At 48.6% G+C, this 16,446-nt stretch overlaps 1 protein-coding gene across 4 annotated transcripts; it reads right to left on the minus strand.

Annotated features, from left to right (window-relative positions):
* Positions 1–1,255: 1,255 nt before the first annotated feature.
* On the minus strand, positions 1,256–16,388 carry UBFD1 (ubiquitin family domain containing 1). 4 transcript variants are annotated; one of them, XM_042921550.1, is made up of 8 exons: positions 16,095–16,388; positions 15,580–15,912; positions 14,458–14,666; positions 11,608–11,673; positions 11,344–11,449; positions 10,002–10,072; positions 7,373–7,455; positions 1,256–2,705 (listed from the first exon to the last, which is right to left on the minus strand). In XM_042921550.1, exons 1-7 carry the CDS (start codon positions 16,117–16,119, stop codon positions 7,375–7,377), a joined length of 891 nt encoding a protein of 296 aa, XP_042777484.1. In that variant the 5' UTR covers positions 16,120–16,388; the 3' UTR covers positions 1,256–2,705; positions 7,373–7,374. The 4 variants fall into 4 exon arrangements, with proteins under 4 accessions (XP_042777484.1, XP_042777485.1, XP_042777482.1 ...); XM_042921549.1 differs by lacking the exon at positions 1,256–2,705 and adding an exon at positions 4,907–4,994 and having other exon boundaries at positions 16,095–16,387; XM_042921551.1 differs by lacking the exon at positions 10,002–10,072 and having other exon boundaries at positions 16,095–16,386.
* Between the last annotated feature and the right edge of the window lie 58 nt (positions 16,389–16,446).

A 16,446-nucleotide genomic window follows, 5' to 3' on the forward strand; every position in this document is an offset into this window, starting at 1 on the left:
CAAAAAAGGGGAAAACAGCAAGGGATTAACATTAGATAAAGGGGAGAGGAATAAAACAGAAGAAACTCAAGAATTAGGAGTTATATAAAATGGGGTGAACAGTAGGAAAAGTTCTATCTGGGGAGTAAGATAGGCTATTGAAAGCTTCAGATCAAAACCAGCCTTGACAAACAAGGGAAAGCTGGAGGGGTTAATCTGGCTCAAAGTAGCCAAGTGGTGTTAGCAGAGAGCTCATGGGTGGGACTGATCTCAAATTCCTGCAGGATGGCTGGGCTAAGCAGAGTGCCTCTTGAGCAAGAGTAGGAAGAAGTCCTTGCCTCTTGCCCTAATGACTGGTTCATGGGACCCTGACTGTAGTAAGGGTTCTGTCGGTTACTACTGTTGAGAAAATGCCAGACATCACCCCAGAAGGTACGGGAGGATATTCAGGATGGAGTTTATCTCATTCTCCATCTGAGGACAGTTGCTCGTCCTATTAGTTTGAAGGTGCCTGGAATAACTTCAAAACTGGGATAGAATCCAGAAGCATCCTCTGTACAGATTCTCCAGGTGCGAATCAGCCAAGGTACAGCACGTGGCCCAGTCCCAGACCACCCCTCTTTCCCATACAACAGATCCTTAAGAATCTGGCAGCACTGCTTCAGGATTGAGATACTGGGAAAATAAGGGGGAAAAAGTTGGGGCAGGGGGGGAGAGCAATGAGACCAGAACCTTCCGGAACATTTACAAAGTGCGCAGAGAAGGAGCGAGGGTCCCATGGGTGGTACTGGATCAAAACCAGTTCTGACAAACTATCATGACTCTTCATTCATGCCGAGGACTGTTTTTGTCCTGTTTTTGGAAATAGGTCTTCTCTCCCACCCCAACTCCCCCCTGTAGCTCCATCTCAGTGTTTTATTAAACATGCCCTCAAAGGCTGAATGGCCAGGTGAAGTCACACGAGGCACAAGTCAGAAGGCATACGGACAGGGAGACAGCCTCCCTCTGACACCTAGAGGCCAGAGCATGGAAGGCGGGCCGTCCTACCCCAAGCGTGTCTGATAAGTAGGTCATTTTGGCTAACATGGTAAATAGACCAAAATCTCTGTATCAACTGTTTTTCACAGGAACAAATTTGGATATACTTAAAGCCAAATAAATAAGAGTACTATGACAGACCACAGCTGGCAAAAAAAAATGGCCCCGGGCCCAGTCCCAAATGTTGGTCAATCCCCAGTATGAATTAGGCGCGTGAAAAATTGGAAGGAAAAGGAGACGCAATTAATTATCAAACTTTAATTGATAGACTAATCTTACAGGATAAACAATAAGACAGCTAGTCAAGGTTACACTTTAAAAAAAATCCAGCAGCGCAAATCTAATAGACTAAATACGTTCATCTCCTCCCAAACAGGCATTTGATTTAAAAACAGAAACCAGAACAGAGCGCACACCACAAGGAAACATGGTACTTACGTATATTGTCAAATAATTCTGCAGAACTCTTTAAGAAAGAAAAGGAAAGAGGTTTTTAGAAATTTAGAAAGCAGTAGAACCACCCAGCCTGGCAGGGAGATGTGCCAGATTTCTGCACTCTGGAGGGCTCCCGACCACCTGTAACTTCAGAGAGGCCATCCGGCCCTACTAGGAAGGAAACAGTCCTCTCCTAACTGGAGAGGACTTCCTCGCAGAGCCTTAAGACAAAGGGACCATCCTTTTTCCAAGACAACAGGCATGAACACAGCAGCAAGGAGCAAGAGAGAGGTCTCCCTCAGAAGATGGGGTGGAAAGCAGGCCTGCCCTCACACGGCCCTGGCACGTGGAGTCCATCCCTTCCCCTTCTCAGCCCCAGCAAAGCAAGGGTGGGCCAAGTGCGAGAGCCCAGGACGGCTCCTCCAGGCACGTGGTTAAAGGAAGAAGAAGAGGAAAGCGAGTCCCTTCCGGATGAAATATGGCAACTTTTCTGAGATGTGGCAAAGTGACAGAGTTGGTCTCTTTGGCCCTTGTCAGGTAGAGCAGCCGCTAAGGAACCTACTGAGGCCTCAGTGGCCCCACCGTGTCCGCGAGGGCATCCTTAGTTCAATCCCATCTGCAAAGAGCTAACGCCACTTGCAAAAGGCCCAGCTTCAATTAAAATACTTCACACCAGAGACTTCCAGCAACTCGCAAATCTGCTTTTCTAAGTTCTCTGACCAGACTGACAGAAGCAGAGCTGCGAGGGCCGGAGCCCTGGCACGAGTGACCTTGTCACTACTTGGCCAAGAGGGCTCAGGGAGGGAAGAGAGGCCTGACGTCTGTCCTCCTGAGGCCACCCGCCTGCGAGTCCTCTGCCACAGGGAGGCAGGGCATGACCCCGGGGAAGGAGCCGCTCCCCTCCAACAGGGAAGGAGCTGCACAGGAATAAATCCTGAGGAAAAATTAACACTGTGATGCCACCTAGGGGGACGAGTACTTCATTTTGCTAACACAGATTTAGTCAGTATACTCTGGACCGTAAACAAGGTTAGGAAGAGACCGCTCACGGGACTGAGTGACAAACCCGTGAATACTGCTGTGACCCAGACATGGATCTAAATCAAATACTTCTCCCAGCGGCTTCTGGAGCTGTCCACCTCTGCTCTCCCGAGTGCTCCCAGCAAGGTCTCCATGCAGACAGGGTCAGGAGCCAGAGCTCAAGATCATTCTAGCAAATTTACTGAGCTCCATAAAGCAATACTCCAACGGCTCTGTATGAAAAGACGTCGTTGACATTATTATTTATATATAGTATCTCGAAGTAAGGAAAAAAGCACCATTTTACGTAAAACAAAAAGGCTCACGCAGGCTTTGGTCCTGCCTAGAAATGACAGCAGCCTGAGTGAGAAGCGGTTTGGCCCTTGGGGAGCAGGGAGACAAAGGGACACACGCTCTCACTGGGAAGGAAGGAGGGCAGACGGCATGTGCAGCCACTGAACAGGGCACACAGGAGACCTGGCGGGAAGGGCCTCGGAGAGCAGCACTGTGAGGCCAGTCTGGGGACGGAGACACCGGCTCTGTGGGAACAAAAGTGGGCGTGTGGCCCTGTCAGGACACGTCTCCAGGACAGGGACGCTGGCCAACGAAGAGGGCAGTATTCACACCGAGAGGACCTTCCACTTGCTACGTGATCATTTCCTCTGCAGACCCGTCCACCGCAGAGGGAGGCTCTGACAAGTAGCAAAGGAGCCCTTTTCTCCAGGCTCCGCAGGCCAACAAGGACAGAAACACTGCAGCGACTGCTCCTTCTTCGAGAGATGACAAACACGTGGTTTCTTGGATGCGACACTTCACTTAATGTACGTATGCCCCCCAAAAAAGCAAGAGTAGATTTCCCTGCTCAGATGCATAACCGGGCACAGGCTATACCGTGAGAAGCACGAGTCTGTCTACATGGGCTGGATGCCTGAACTACAGCTTGGAAGGGAAGGGCATAGAGTATCATCATTAACTGGCTCACAAGGAATAGTCATCTTAGGCGAACACATGCTAATTACATTTCACAGAATGAGGGGGAACAGCCTAGAATCCAAAATGTGAAGTTTGGAAAATCTCTCGCCAAACCTTACTATGAGAGCCTGCAGCCAGGGAGAGGAGAGTGGCAAAGACAGCCAGCAGAGGAACAGCAAAGAGCACAGAGGGGATCATTCACCAAGAGACTCGCCCTCGTGTCAGAGTCCATCAAGCCATAAGGAGACAACAGAAGCTCACATGTACCAAGAACAGAAGGGCTAAAACCAGAAGAAGGTGAGCTAATTCATGAAAGTAACTTATCCCATTTTCGATGTTTAAATACATCGGCCAACCCACTAGGTCAACAAGTCTTTTGAGAAAGGCAGCATCTCTGGACCTGGGATGAAGGACACTTGAACATAACGCATGAGCAGAAGGACCAAATGGAGAAGCATAACTGAAATAATTGTTGGACTGCTTAAGAATTTCTCAGAATTCCAAAAGAAAGAAGGATCTGGGCCTGTGGCTGTATGGCTGGAGAAACTGTCTTCCACCCAGCTCCTCCTCAGAGAGGCTTTAGTTGGCCTGGGAGCTGTGGCTTTTGAGCAGCGCATCCCCAGGGCACTCACGCCAGGCTGGGCCGTGAGGCCCAATCGGTGACGCCGCCAGACAACCATGGCACCAGCAGTGGAACTCCCCGGAGATCAGGGCCCAGTGCAAGAGCTCCCTTCCCTAGACCAAACAGCTCTTCCTCTCCCGCCGCACATTCTCAAGCAGCAGCACGGTGGGAGGGAGGCCAGGAGAGGAAGCATTGATGAGGTACAAAAACAGGAACTGACATCTTTGGGTTTTTAAAACAAAAACTCAGATCTAAGAAGTGAGAACATAAAAAAGGGAAAAGAATTAAATCTGAATCGATAGACAGAAAAATATGGCTTACTAACCCCCCCCTCGTTTTGCATACAATTTTATATGAAAAAGAAAAAACCCAACTCATCACAACGCAGTCCAAATGTTTGCAACCAAAGACTTATGAAAATATTTCAGTTGAAGTCACTTAAAAAAAAAAAAAAAAGAAACCAGCAAGCTTTTGATCATTCTTTTCTAAACAAAATTGGTAGATCTACTCTCAAACGCACTTAAGAGTATTCCACACAACATGTTCGGAATTCAGATTTATTGATTTCCACCGTATCAACTTTAAAAATGATATGAAGCTGACTGCAAGAAAAGGGAACTGGTGATTTTAAGTTAAAATTAAGCTAATGGTGAAAGTACATCACCTCTGGCTTCAGTCACCACATCACCTTAGATTGGATATAGCTTTTTGTTTTTGAACAAAGTCCCAGAACTCTGAAATCCAGGGATGCTGCAGGCCTCTCCCAGCAATGTCCTTCACTTTGGGTCAGTCTCCTGGGCCAGAGGTGAAAGTGCTTTCAAAAATACTGCCACTTCCCCAGCACAGTGTCTTTGATTGCATCCACATATTGAGTTGGGACCCAGTACACCCAGTAGTAAGAGGCTTCCGTGGGGCCCAACTGAAACGCCTGGAAGGGAAAAAGGAAAACCAAGCGGTACTTCAGAGGTCGGGAGACTAAGCAGGCAGCACGACACACACGGGGGAGGGCTGAGAAGTGAATTCTTTACAGGAAGGGGAAAACTGTGCACACAGGGAGCATTCTCCTGTCCAAAAACAAAACAAAAAACCAAAAGGTGGTGGGCAAGTTAAGCATAGCCAATCCTAAAGCAGTGGCTCCCAAACTTGAGTGTGCATCAGAACCATCTGGAAGGCTTGTTAGAACAGACTGGTGGGCTCCACCCCCTCGACTTTCTGATTCAGGGAGGTCTGGGGCCTGAGAATCTGCATTTCTAACAAGTTCCCAGGTGATGTCATACTACTGATCCAGAGACCAGTCTGACAACCACTGCCCTAGAGAAACTGTCACACATGCACAAGGAGACAGGTCTGAACGTTCAAAGCAGCGCTGTCAGAACTGGGGACAACCCGGAAAAACCTACATGTCCGTCGGTAAGGGAACGCAAAATTAAAAGTGACATGGTGGCCTGCTCGTATGAATGCGGGATTACTTTTCAAAAGGTACGAACTGGATCTATAGTTAATACAGACAGATCACGACGTCAAACCAAAAACAGCAAGCTGCAGAACGATACATACCATGAGACCGTTTATGAAAACTGAAAAAACACAAAACAGTACTGTATCTCGTCCATGGATTTATAGTAACGTAAAAGTGTAGAGAGCTGGGAAGGATCCACATGATAAATCATGCTCATGGTCATGGGGGAGGGGGAGACACTGGGGACGTGTTCACTGTTGGTAGGTTTTCTTTTATTTAAAAAAAAAAAAAGGTTTAAAGCAATTCATAAAATATTTCCAATGATCATTTCTTTGTGACGGATATACGGGTTTGTTACTCTGTTCTTTTCTGCCTTTTAAAACATTTCTCTGAGAACGAAAAGCACAGCCATCCTTCTCTGATGTGAACTATGATACTGTTAATCTAGTGACTGATATGGCATCTAAAAAACAAGGGAAGTCCTTTCGCTTACAGGTAAGGATGCCACTTAATGGTGTTTAGTGACGAGAAGGGGCTAGGAGCGCTACTCTCTGCTGGAGAGGACCTGAGAGAGAAACAAGCACTTAAACCGAGTAAGAAGGCATTGACCATCCAAACCAACTTCTGAAAGGTCCATTCAACTTGTCTGAAATCCCTCTCACCAGGCTGCTTGAAAACCGGGGCTGCAAATGCTACCGGGCAAAATGGGGGCCCAGCTGAAAACACCCAGAATCCGACTTCATAAATGGAAAAAACAGCTGAGTAAGCAGAACAAATACGTCTGCAATCCTTTAAGGCTGGAGGGCCTGACAGTGACACTCCCAGGTCACCCAAAAGCCCTGTGGCCCAGGGACCGCAACCCCAACCATGGCCTGGCTTCAGTGCCTCGGAGCGGACAGACCCCAACAGGCCAAGAGAGGGGACGGGGCTGACATTCCCCCGGAGCCAGGAGACTTGCCATCTGCCCAGAGAGAACTTCTCTAACACCAGAACCCCTTTTTCCTGGGATCTTCCAACACCTCCCTCTGCAGAGGACTTCTGTAAACACCACTGCGCAGGTCGAGCCACAGCCGTTCCTCATCTCCGTGACAGGGCTGACACAGCTACAATGCTGTCGGCTAAAGCTAAAACATCTGCACCACCTAGTAATGGCTCAGGTCAGGCCCCTGGCATAGTAACTTAAAAGTTCTGGTAACCAAACTTCACTTCTAAAGTGGCCCCTCTTAATAGTGCTGGGAGAATTCAGGGGTTTGCCTGAGCTGCTCCGTTCACTGCATCACTGGATTCTTGGCTTTGCTCTGCATAAACTTGGGGAATGCCTCCAAACGTCATCCCGCGAGAGAAGAGCCTGCTCTCTTTAGAGGAAACTTCCATGCAGAATGATGACCACAGACCCCATCTTATCCACAGAGTCCTCAGCCACCTGATGGCTGCTGCCTGAGAAGAGCAACACCATCACAGAAGGGGACTGCCCGGCATCTTCACCAACGCCCAGGTTAGTGGGAGATTTTGTCTTCTACGTAGGACAAAAGTTAAAATGAAAACCCGCGAGCCAATCCTCCTCTCTGTATTTATTTTCCTGGTCTAAAGACAAAATATTACAAACAAGAGGAAGATAAAGGTATTGAACATGTCCCCTTTACACTGGTGGGGAGAGGATGTAAAATAAACTGAGGAATAGGTCACAGATAAAGTTCTAGGTAGATCAAGAAAACGTGAGGGTCTTAAACTGCGCGTCTTCTGAACACTGAGTTTGATTCTTCAGTTAAAAAAGCTCAGTTAGAGCTCCATTCCCTGCTAGATGAGCAGAAGTGCAGTGAGAGGCTAACCCACGCCGGGTTACTTACCATCATGTGGTAGTCTTCGTGTCCTTCGATAGGTTCACTGACCACATTTTTAATGGAGCCCATGGGCAATTTCTCAGTCCGCTCTAGTTGAGAGGGATTACAGTGATTACTCAAAGGCCCTCCTGTCCATTCCTGTGACTCAGCAGTCCCTCATCAGGATGGTGGCTTTGGGATCTACTGGAATCTCAAGTCTCCCATGTGCTCTAGGGATGATGGGACAGAGTCTTCTGACCAGCACTCCCAGAGATTTGCTTGGCAGTTGGAAACTTCTCGGGAGCAAACGGGGAACAGGACTCGCAATGACATATTAAAGGTCTCTGGGAGCAGAGACAGTGCTTTCCCGGTGTTATTTTTAAAGTCTGGCAATTTATAAACACCCAAGGATTTCCACTGCAATGTTCTTGCCCGAGCCCAGCAATGGCTAAGGTCTTTGGCACCTGGGGGAGGGACAATCAAGAGGACCAAGAACAGAGGCAACAACGTGCCCCTGTGGCTCACACAGACAAGGAGTGCTTGGGGGTTTCACACTAGTTTCTGTCCCATTCTCCTCCTCACTTGCCCTCCCACTTCCCCGTTCCCTCTCCCAGCCCCCCCAACCCTCCATATACACACACCTGAAGAAGTTCTCCTGAAACATTTACAACACCTTGTGATTAACCCTCGAGATATCACTTATCCCAGGAGGCTCAGGAGACATTTTGCAGCAAGTTTAAGGGTGGCAGGTAAGAAAGAGGAGGCAGTGAGGGATGCCAGGAGTGAGAGGAGCCTGCAGGAAGTGAGCCAAGTGGCGCAGGATGGGGCATGGAGGCAGGAGGGGCGGAGTTCCTGCACAAGAACCCACCCCCTAAGAGCAGCAGACACAGCGGGGGACAGGGAGGTTCTCAGCAAAGTTAAATCAAGTTGGAAAAAACTCACTACAGCCTTTGCAGAAAGAAAAAACTGGAAAAGGCAGAATCTGAAAATAGATGAGTTGATGAAACAGATCTAGAATTTAGAGACCTGGGTTCTAATCTGGCTGGTTGACTGGACAAATTTTATTTCCATTCTGTGGGCCTTGGGGTCTGAAAAATGGGGGGGTGGGGAGAACGGACGTGAAGACATCCATTCAGGTTTTCACTTTCAGTGGCTCTAAAACAGTGACCCACGGGCAGGACCGAACCAGCAGCCGTCTTCAAGACTGAAACACTTTTAAACGCCAGCCACCTTGAAATGTCCAGAGATTTCACACAAAAAGATAAATTTCTGGCTTCTCTTGAAAAGTCGATCCTGGGCCCACATTCCTAGTGACAGCAATGAGCTTGATCCCACTGGACCCCCCCCTACGGCCAGGGCACAGGCTCCCCCTGGCGGCTTCGACCACCCACGTCTCCTGCCTGAAGCTCGTCCTTCCCGCAGCTGGGCCTGAGGCTGGGAGGACTGCCTGCTACATGGGCTACCCCAGAGAGAGTTTAAGCTGCATGTAGGGCCCCTGAGCGTCACTCTGGAACGAACTCCATCGACAAAGAGGCCAACCAGCTGCCGGGATGGTCATTCCACAGCAGCTCCTCGCCAGTGGAAAGATGAAACCAGTGGCTGGTAGCCAACTCCCAGAACAAGCTGTCCTGCTGGGAGGCTGCTTATGACACTCAGATGACAAGACTCCTGGGCAAGTGAGGACACTGCCCAACATATATCGATACAGTAGTCTGGGCGAGAGTGAAAACCTCAGTCTTGGTCAACCATGAAAACAGAGGTCTTGGCCATGCTCCTTTAATCAGGCTGGTGAGTAAGGAGGCTTCCGATAGCTCTGAAACCCCCACATACCAAGATTCTTCTAGAGTGCTGCCTTCATGCCAAAACAGGAAAGCAGCTGCTCCTACAAGCTGATATAAAACCTCCAACACAGGTACAGGGGGTTCTGCTTAGGGCCACAGGTAGAATGGCCTTCCTACACAACCACCTCACATGGAAATGTTCCCCGAGGCACCAACGGGCACCTGCAGACTTAGTCATCATCCAGCCTCCCCAGCCTGCACCTGTCCTCCTAGCCGTCAGGGACCTTTTGCATCAGCCTTAGCAACTGCTTCAATCGGACTACCCGGAAGAGAAAGTAAAAATTGAGGAAGAGGCAGGATTTGGGCAAGTCAACGCAATGATGGAGAACTAAGCAAAACCAACTGCAAAGTCGTGAACAAGTAAGGATCTGACAGAGGCAGGGAAGCTCACAATGAAAGAAAACCAATGCTGTGACAGGCTCTGCAGGAAGGGAAGGATCTACTAAAGAGGGTCCAGAGACCCTTGGGAAAACTAGGGAAGCCCTTATGTATTCTGCAAAACCTGCTTTTTGACCATGCAGTTAGAGGTGAATGTGAAACGAAGAATATACAGCAAGTTATCATAAAACTGTTAGAAAACTCAAGCGTTTTTGGCATTTTGCTCTTTGTTCACCTTAAGAACCAGGACAGACTTACAAACAAGAAAACATGTTTTGACATTCTCAAGGAGAAGATACCTCACTCCCCACTGCCCCTCTGATTATTATTTTCCATTAAACTGTGGTCCCATGTTAAGCAGTCACATTAAATGGCCTGTCCCTGAAACCAGGTAACCTCACGTGATGGAACCCCCTAGACTTCTCTTTAGCATTTACCTCGAACACTGAACACCTACAGTGCTGGCCACAAACAGGTGAATTAGGCATGTTCGGTTCCCTCCAGGAATCTAACAGGGGGACAGACAAGTCAGAGAGTAATGAGTGCTCTGGGGATGTAAACGGAGTGCTCTATGAACAGAAGCGGCAGCAACTCATGTGGAGGGTGGGAGAGGCACCGGGGAAGGCTTCAATAGGAGAGGACATTTGAGTAGGGCCTCAGAAGATGTTATTAATAACAAAGAATGGGAAGTAAGCATTCCAGGTAAAAGCCCAGCAGGAGCAAATACACAGGGCTGTGCAGAGCGTGGTGGAAAGTGCAGGCTGATGCAGATGAAACCCACAGCGTATTAACAGGGAAAGCAGGGCCGAAGCCTAGATCCAAAATTTGACAACACTGGACACTATGTGTTAGGCATGTGAACTTGGTCCGAAGGAGCCAAAGGTTTTTGAGCGCCAGTGAGGGAGATGGGCGGGACAGAACAGAACACAGACCGGGCAGGGAAATAGGTTAACTTGCTTTAACAAACCAAGTTTAAAGATGCTAGGAGTCTTAACTGGCAAAATAGAGTGGCAAAAAAAAAAAAAGGGCGGGGGGAAACAGATAATTCTGGAGCATAACTGACACGACTTTGAACCATCTGGGGGAACGCAAGGTGAGGATAGTCAGAGACAATTCCCAGCCAACAGCAAGCAGCAGCCTGCCCCAGTGGGCACAGGCAGGGGTAGGTGGAGGCAGGCAGAGCACAAACAGGTAAGGGGGGTGGGGACAGGTCCACAGTACTAGGAATGCACCTGGTACGGGGACAAACGCTGACATCCGGGGGCCAGGCAGGTGACATACACGAACAAAGCTGGCTCCACAGGAGGCAAACAGGGCAGTGAGGACTGCGGCTCATCTGAAACTACCACTGGGCTCCAGCCGATGGCTGCCATGTGAGAATGCAGGTCCAGAATAGCTACATCTTTTGATTTTTTTATTTTTTTCAAGAGAAGCCCAAAAACCCCCACACGAGATCAAGTGAAATCTCTTGATTTTTACAGAAAGTGTGTAAACCCAAAAAACCCTGGTCTGTGGATCAGACCTGGCCCTCAGGCCACGCATTTGGGACCTCTGGTTTTGGGCACAAGTGAAGAGCCACTGTTGAAGGACTGGCCCTGACAGAAGACTGAAAAGAATGAGGGAAAAAGGTCCAAACAGAAGGTGAGCATCTAAAAGCAAAGACAAAAGCCAGGGGCACGCAAAGCACAGTGAAGAGAGAAATCTCAGGAGGAGCACAGTCGCACCCAAGACTGAGGGCCCGCAGCGGCGAGCCGGGAGGAGGCAAGAGCAGGAACCTACCTTTAGTGCCAATCCACAGCTGGTCTTGTTCTAGCTTGAAGGTGAGTCTCACTTTGCCTCCGGACTTATTGTACATGCCGGATAAGGGTACCGTGGGCAGGCGCTCCTAGAGGCATAGGAGCACAGTGAGAGATAGGGACTAGAAAAATGGCATGACAGAGAAGGACAAAGGACAGGATGTGAGGACGTGATCACAGGAACCTCAGGAAGTCAGAAGGCGGGTCTGGTTCGTTTTCAGAACGCTCACAAAGGAGTCTGGCTTACCTGGGCACCCTTAACAGATGGCATCACATCTTCAGGTTTTCCTTTATCCAACACTTTCCTGTGTTGCTATAACATAAGTCAGAAGAAATAATAAATGAAATGGCTGACTCCATTTTAGTCATATTACTTACTACCTTTCTGAAAAAGAGAAAGAAAGCCTTGATGTTTTGGCTCAAAAGCTTTTAACATGTACAGATTATGGGTCTTTTGACATTAAAGAGCAGGGGCAAGAATGTCTCTGATAGAAATCTCCTATATCCGTAGTGTCTGAAACAGCAGCCACAAGACATTTGGGGCTATTAAGTACTTGACATGTGGCTACTAGAACCAAAGAACTGAATTCTCAATTTTAATCAATTTTATGCGGCTGCCGTATTACACATCAGGGTTCTGGAGCAACGAAGGTTTCCAGATTGCTAATTCAAATGAACTCTACTCCCCTCCTCTGACCAAAAAAATTGCCACTGAAAGGAACAAACATCAAGCTAAAGAGAACCGCAAAGGGTGGTTTTCTGCTAGGTACAAAATGACAGCCATTTCTGTCAACTTAACCTCCCAAAGAAACGGATCACAAGGCTGGTAACCAGCCTAACTGCCTACAAGGGGCATTGCTCCAACAAATGGAAACTCAGCCTACTGCAGAAGTCTTCCCCGCTCCCCCACCCTCAGCCCCAGCTAAACAGAAAGCCTGGAGAGCCACATTTCGAAGAGAAATGCTGATCGCTCTCTAGACTGACATTAAGAAGCCTCTGACCCTGCCCCCCAGGGATTTTGAGGCAGCTTGCTAAGGGTTCTCATTAGGCTCATGGCTCCCTAAAACAGCTCTTAACCAGCCCAAATGCCCAAGCTTGTTTCCTCTCCACCTGTGGCTTTCTAGGTCATTATTTGCTCCCTATTTGGAAAAGCTGAAAAACAGCCGAGCAGCCAGTGGGTGAAGGGAAACAATTCCACCAAAGTGAAGCACCAGGTGGCCACTTCAAAGCCTCCTTGGCACGGCAGAAACCCTCTGGCAAGGATAAATTCAACAGTGCCAGACTGCTAGCAGAGGGTCCCTACACGTATTAGCCCCAGCTTCCTCAACAAGCTGATAAAAAGCCAGGAGAATGGGTCCCTCTCATTAGGCCATGTCAGTCCTCATAACTAGCATCAATGAAACAAAGCAGCAGAGATTAACAGCTTAATTCGACTCATACCTCACAATCACCTTTTGGAAAAACTTTCCCTGTGTTGAGGAAAACAGTTTTAAGACTGTTAAGCTACCATTAGTAACTCAAAACCTATGTTTAAGAAGCGTATAATGCTCCAGGGGTGTGACCAGTGGGAACACTCACTTCTGACGTGCTCACATTTCACAATTTCATAGATGCGGCAGAGGAAGATAAGTAAATGGAAAAGAACTCAATTGGTTACATTTTGATCTCATATTTGGGGGTGAAAATGTCCAAGCAAACACCTTTTAAGTGTTAACACAGATTTATGATTCCTTAGCTAAAACTCCACAGACAGATGTTTTAGATTTTTATAAAGCCCCAAAATCTAGTAAACTTTATAAAAGCCAATATAGTTTAAAAATATGTTATACATGGGGCACCTAGGTGGCTCAGTCGGTTACGTGTCTGACTGACTCTTGCTTTCAGCTCAGGTCATAATCTCACAGTTCGTTGAGTTTGCTGGGCTCTGTGCTCACAGCTTGGAGCCTGGAGCCTGCTTCAAATTCTGTGTTTCCCTCTCTCTCTGCCCTTCCCAAGAGACATGCTCTGTCTCTGTCTCTCTCTCTTTCTCAAAATTAAATAAACATTAAAAAAAATTTTTTTTTAATATGTTACACGTTATCCTCTGTAGAATCTGGGGCAGCACCTTGTCACTGAACACATGAATATTTCTATAACAAAACATGAATATTCACAGTAATTCTGGTTACGTTTTGATACCTGGTCAGATTTTGGAAGCACATATAGAGGAATAGGGATCTGTAACACAAAACTATCTTCTCATGCTATGAGCCACATGCCTTGGTGCGTATGATTACTAAAACTGATCTTGGTTTAGATTAGTCTACTCTACTCAGGACACAGGTTAAGTTGAGACTATTTGTTTTGCTAGGACACTACTAAGAGTGCCTGAGAGGCTCCAGGACAACGACTGGGGTTTGCTGAGTAGTAAGGTTGCAAGTGATGGTTCTTTCAACCAACTCCCTCTACGGTGAAATACTCTCACTTTTCCTAATTACGAAAAGAATTTTAATGGCTACACTGAGCAGAAGACAAGGCTGGATCTCTCCTATCCAACATGAGCAACAGAGGAGGTAAAAAATCAGGCGCCCATTTCACGGACCAGGAGGGAAAAAACCCAATGCCGGTGTGGTTATGTTCCTAGTCAGCTTCATTTGGCTTCCTGAAAAAGTCAGTTTTAGAGGAACCTCTCTCTGCCGAGTCTGTGCCTATCCAGAAATGGCTTGTTGACTTGGGGGAAGCCACAAACCGAAAAAACAAACGTAAGCACTTGTATAAAACGGGGGGTTAATTCTAACAGTCACATTTTTCTCTGGCACTGAATAGAGAAGGGAAATCCACAACTGATTCCTTTCAATACCTGGAGCCTGCCTTTCCAAAGGCCTTATCCTAAAGTAAGTAGACTTGAGACACACTGACCCGCCAGATGAGACAAAGTTGCAAATCTCAGGTGGTTGTCACCTCCACTCAACAGCCAGCCGCACCCAACTGCTGCCATAAATTTCCATCATGGGCCCTGTCCAAAAAGGAGCTTATTCTAGGGAGAATATCACCAGCCAACGCTCCAGAGGACAAAGCCTCAAACTTCCCAGGACTAGCAATCACATGACAGACTCACTTTCTGCCTGCAGAGCGGTTCCTTCTTGTTCTCTTCAGCCTTTGCGTCCTGCTGGGCAGCATCTTTGGGTGTGTTTACGGCTAAAACATCATTTATCGTGGAGCCAACCACCATGATCTTGGCTCCGCTGGTCACTTTTATTTCTCTCAATGTCTTATCCTCAGGGACAAGTCCCTTGTACATGACTTTTTGCATGGCAGGAGGGAGACCTTGGGAAAAGATAGGAGAAAGTCAAAGGAAGGGATGAAAAATGCACCTGGACCAGAGTCATGTGGCAACAGACCTGGAAATGAATACTCCTCCACCACCTTGTGTGCTCAGGCAACTCACAACCTCTCTCTGTTTCCGAAATTCTATAATTGTGATGGTAGTAATTCCTTCTGCATAAACTTGTTTTAAGGATTTAGACATGAAACAGAACATTTAGTACAGTGTCCCGGTATTCAGTAGTTATTCAATTAAGTTCAGCTATCATTCGTTCCAAGTTGTTCCTCAACCCTCTAAACATGCAAATACTAAGTGAAAGACCACAGGCCTCAAAGATACAGAAATCAGTAAGGATAAAGTTGTTTTTAGAGAACTTACAGGCTTCGTGGAGAAAACTTAAAAAAAAAAAATCATTTCAGTTGACAAAGTGCTGTAAACAAGACAAAACTGAAAACTAAATAGTATAAGAATCTACGAAGGGGCCAGCAACGGTTTCCTAAATTTCCCTTATGAGAATTACCCAAGATATTTGCTAAAAATAAATTTCTGGCCACATTCCAGATACACTGAATCAAACCCTCTAGGGGAAAGGGCCTAGGAGCTGTAAATTTAACATGTACCTCAGATGATTTTCATAAAAGAGGTTTCTGGCAACACTGATTGGAAGCTGGGGCCTAAGGGTCAGGCCTGGGCCTGAATCTCAGCTCAGCCACTTTCTAGCTCTATGATTTTGGGTCTCATTTTCCCCATCTGAACGATGGGCATATTAGTACTTACTCCGAAGAACTATTCTAAGCATTGACGGAGCAGATGCAAAGAGGGTGGCCAGCCCTGTGCTCAGCATAGTGCAAGCACTAGGAATCAGCAGGCGCGGTGAGGAAGGCTGGCTGTCGCTGACAGTGCCACGACGATTACCTGTAATCGAGTGAATCTTCTGTTTTAGCTCAGAGCCTGTGCTATCCAGGGGGAACTTCACGTCGTGCTTAGTCTTGTTCCAGATGATCTTCAGGTCCACCAGCTCCTGGCCCGCGCCGCCGCCAGCGTCCTCGCCGTTGCTGACCGAGGCCTGGGCCGCAGGGTCCCCAGGGGGCTGGGCCGGGGCCGGCTGCAAGCTGCCTCGCGCGGCGCAGGAGTCCTCGGCCGCCGCCGCCCCCGCCGCGACTTCGGCCTCCACGCAGTTTAGGGGCCGCGCGGGGGTCTCGGTCGCCACCGTCTCGGCCTCCGTGTCCATGCCAGGTTCCTCCATGCCTGCAAGGGGGTTAGGGGGTGGGCGCTCGCCGCAGGCTGGGCCTGGGACCCAACCCTCCTCGGGTGCTGCCGGACCTCCGCTCCCGAGCCAGACTACTCCCCAGCGGACAGGACCGCATCCCTCCCGGAGGCCCGCTTCACCTGGGCCCACTCCGGGGGCCCGCCACCACCGCCACACTCACCATCCGGGGCTCCGGCTGCCGCCATGATGATTGTGTACAACACCCACCACTCCCGCAGAGGCCGCCGGGAAAAGACGAGCTAGCTGAGATTGGCCCCCGCAGCAGCCCCTAATCTCGCACAGCCTGGCCGGAAACAGGTGGACGTTTCTATGGAGACCCGCCTCCTCCGCTTCCCCTGCCCGGCCCCTGCCACGCTTTAGCTTTCAGGACCCGAGGGGGGCGGGTCCGGGAAATCGCCCGCTCAATGGGCTCTGCCCCCTAGAGGCCTAGTGGGGCCGGAGCGGCGTTGGGGAGCGTGGGCTTGCAGGCTAGGAGGCCTGCGCCTTTAAGGGGCGGGGCTGCGCCCTCTGTG

This window comes from Panthera leo, chromosome E3, assembly GCF_018350215.1.
Source record: "Panthera leo isolate Ple1 chromosome E3, P.leo_Ple1_pat1.1, whole genome shotgun sequence".
Classification (NCBI taxonomy): Eukaryota; Metazoa; Chordata; class Mammalia; order Carnivora; family Felidae; genus Panthera; species Panthera leo.

Coding starts and splice junctions, on each gene's coding strand:
- UBFD1 (XM_042921548.1), bottom strand. CDS start 16,119: ATGGCGGCAGCCGGAGCCCCGGATG. Junction 15,913..16,094: donor GGCAGCCGGAGCCCCGGATG/GTGAGTGTGGCG, acceptor ACCCCCTTGCAG/GCATGGAGGAACCTGGCATG. Junction 14,667..15,579: donor GAAGATTCACTCGATTACAG/GTAATCGTCGTG, acceptor TCTTTTCCCAAG/GTCTCCCTCCTGCCATGCAA.